At 47.1% G+C, this 2,391-nt stretch overlaps 1 protein-coding gene and 1 pseudogene across 2 annotated transcripts; both read right to left on the bottom strand.

The window, feature by feature from the left end:
- Positions 1–628: 628 nt before the first annotated feature.
- On the bottom strand, positions 629–1,322 carry LOC309833614 (small nuclear ribonucleoprotein-associated protein N-like; annotated as a pseudogene). Its single transcript has one exon. The product of its transcript is annotated as a small nuclear ribonucleoprotein-associated protein N-like (transcript).
- A 165-nt stretch (positions 1,323–1,487) lies between these two features.
- LOC309834236 (SNRPN upstream reading frame protein-like) lies at positions 1,488–1,784 on the bottom strand. Its single transcript, XM_082672874.1, has one exon. The coding sequence runs from the start codon at positions 1,751–1,753 to the stop codon at positions 1,535–1,537; it is 219 nt and encodes a 72-aa protein (XP_082529000.1). The 5' UTR covers positions 1,754–1,784; the 3' UTR covers positions 1,488–1,534.
- Between the last annotated feature and the right edge of the window lie 607 nt (positions 1,785–2,391).

The following is a 2,391-nucleotide window of genomic DNA, read 5'->3' as shown; positions in this document are numbered from 1 at the left end:
TCCACAGTTCCAGATCACAGTTGGATGATATTTACAAGGCTTAATACCATCCTTACTGACTTATCTCAAGTTTTCACTCATATCAGAAATAAATGCTTTTGTCATGGAGCCTAATTTAAAATTCTTGGCATATAGAAGCATTTTATTCATAAAATGACTGCTTATAATTATTTGTTTTGTTTTAATATAACTCAAAGTTACCAGAGAACATTAGATTTTTCTGATGGCCCAGTAAAGCCAAAAGCATTTCAGAAACAAATCTGAGCCAGAGGGCATTATTTTACAGATGAGGACACGGGGGTGCAGAGAGGCTAAATAATATGCCCCCCAAACACACAGCTAATTGGTGAAAAGATCTGGTCTAGAATACAGATTCCTTGAGTCCCCACACCATATTCTCTTCTACATACATCCTGCTGCCTCTATTAGTGAAAGAATGAAAGGACATCCTGCAATATAGACAACCCCCCAATTTTTTTTTGTAGAACAGTACCTCACAGTTTAATTGATCTATGTATTTATTAGCTAATATTAATGCAGCAGAGGGGACAAAAAGCTCACAAACAGTCCACATATTTCACAAGACACATTGCAGGAAAAAAAGTGACTAAGAAGGACCAATAGTATCCTAGGGTCTTGGTGGATGCATTCCTGGGGGAGATGGACCTCTTATTTCTGGGGGAGGGGGTCTCATTCCTGGAGGGGCATGCCTCGAGTAGAAAGAAGCCCAATCGGTGGGCCCATGGATGGTCTCATAGCAGGTGGAAGAGCCATAATTCCTGGAGGTGGGGTTACTCGAGCAGCAGGTGTAGTCCCCCGTCCTGGTGGATACTGAGTTGGGGTTCCAGCAATGTTGCCAGTAGCAGGAACTGCAGCAGCTGTGACAGTGCCTCTTCCTTGTGGGGTCATTACCTGTTGGGATGGGCCCCCAACCCCTCAGACAAGGCCTGCTAATCCAGCAGGAGCCTGGGGCATTGGAACACCAGTTGGAACACCTCTGCCAGCTGCCCTACCAACCCCAGGGCCTCCTGCAGCTCCAGCAAGTGGAACCCAAGCAATGCCAGTATCTCTGGGGGTTGGTCCCTCCACAGTCATGGAAACCAAGTTCTCCCCTTGCAGCAACACCAGACCCAAAACCCGCTTTTCTTCATGCTCTGGCTACTTAGCATTCTCTGGCTTGATCTTCCTGAACTCATCACAATCGCAGAGGATCAAGTTCATATGCTTGTCAAAAGCCTTAAAGGCACCAAGAAGATCTGGTCATCTTGCAGGACACATCTCACCCTATAGTAAATGTGCTGCAGCATCTTGCTGCTCTTCCCCACAGTCACGATTGCTGTTCCACCAAATCCAATGTCCACAGGGAAGTTTCAGGATCCTTAAGACCTAAGGGAAGGCTACAGATCAAGGTATGACGAAGGTTCTCCTACAAACAATGCAAGCTGGGGCGGAAGCTTCGAATAGTAGATAGAGCCTGGTTTTTTTCTTTGTTTTTCTCTCTTGGAATCTGCTACCTGGGTGTTCCAATACTGCTTTAACCACCTCTTGGTGTCTCAGCTAAGAATGCCTGTCTCAGTTCCGCCTGGAAATCCACCACAGGTACTTGCTGCTGCTGCTGAGATCGCCTTGGGTACAGGTGGCACTCCTGGTTGTTCAGTGAGGCTGTGCTTCTCCGTTTGACTTGGACTTCTCCCTCTGGTACGTGCTGTTCTGTGGTCCATCTCAGGTGTAAACGGTCCCTGGCCCGCTCCATCGCGCCTCTGGCTGCTCTTCAGAACACAATGTTAGGCATCTCGGTGGCCGCCCCACTCTACGCTGCCTTTGCTCAGGTGGCACCAACTAATAGGCTGGCTCTCCGTGCCAATTTTTAAAATGCTATAAAAGACTACAGCATAACCTATATCATGCTGTGTGTAGGAGAAGCATAATTCCCAGCACCCTAAGCAAATCCCTGTGGCAGCTCCTCTCAACACAGGCAGGATTGAAATGGATGTAAACTTGTGATCCAGGACTAGGTGCACATGGGACAGCCAAGCTGAGTTGAAGCCAGCACCAAGACTTCAACCCTGAAGGCGCAGGAATGGCCAAGTGGAAATCAACCACCTCCACCCTCACATTTGCTTTGTCTTTGAAGATCCTCAAGTAGCCATCCCTCCTTAGTCAAGTCCCTCATCCGACTTTAAACTTGTCTCAGCTGTGTTAAAGGGAGGCCCAATGGCCTAGCCCTCCAATGTCACATACGTACCTATTATCAGTGGCCTGCTCATGACAAGGACTTAATCCACTCACACAGGTAGGTGATACCGAAAAACAACAACAACAAAGCAAACTTGGCTAATTAACCAAAAGATTGGATTTCATAGCCGTTTGTTGTTCGCTAACCATGTGGAT

The sequence above is a fragment of the Grampus griseus genome, assembly GCF_964374135.1.
Source record: "Grampus griseus genome assembly, chromosome: 15".
Classification (NCBI taxonomy): domain Eukaryota; kingdom Metazoa; phylum Chordata; class Mammalia; order Artiodactyla; family Delphinidae; genus Grampus; species Grampus griseus.
This window is presented reverse-complemented; position numbering and strand designations above follow the sequence as displayed.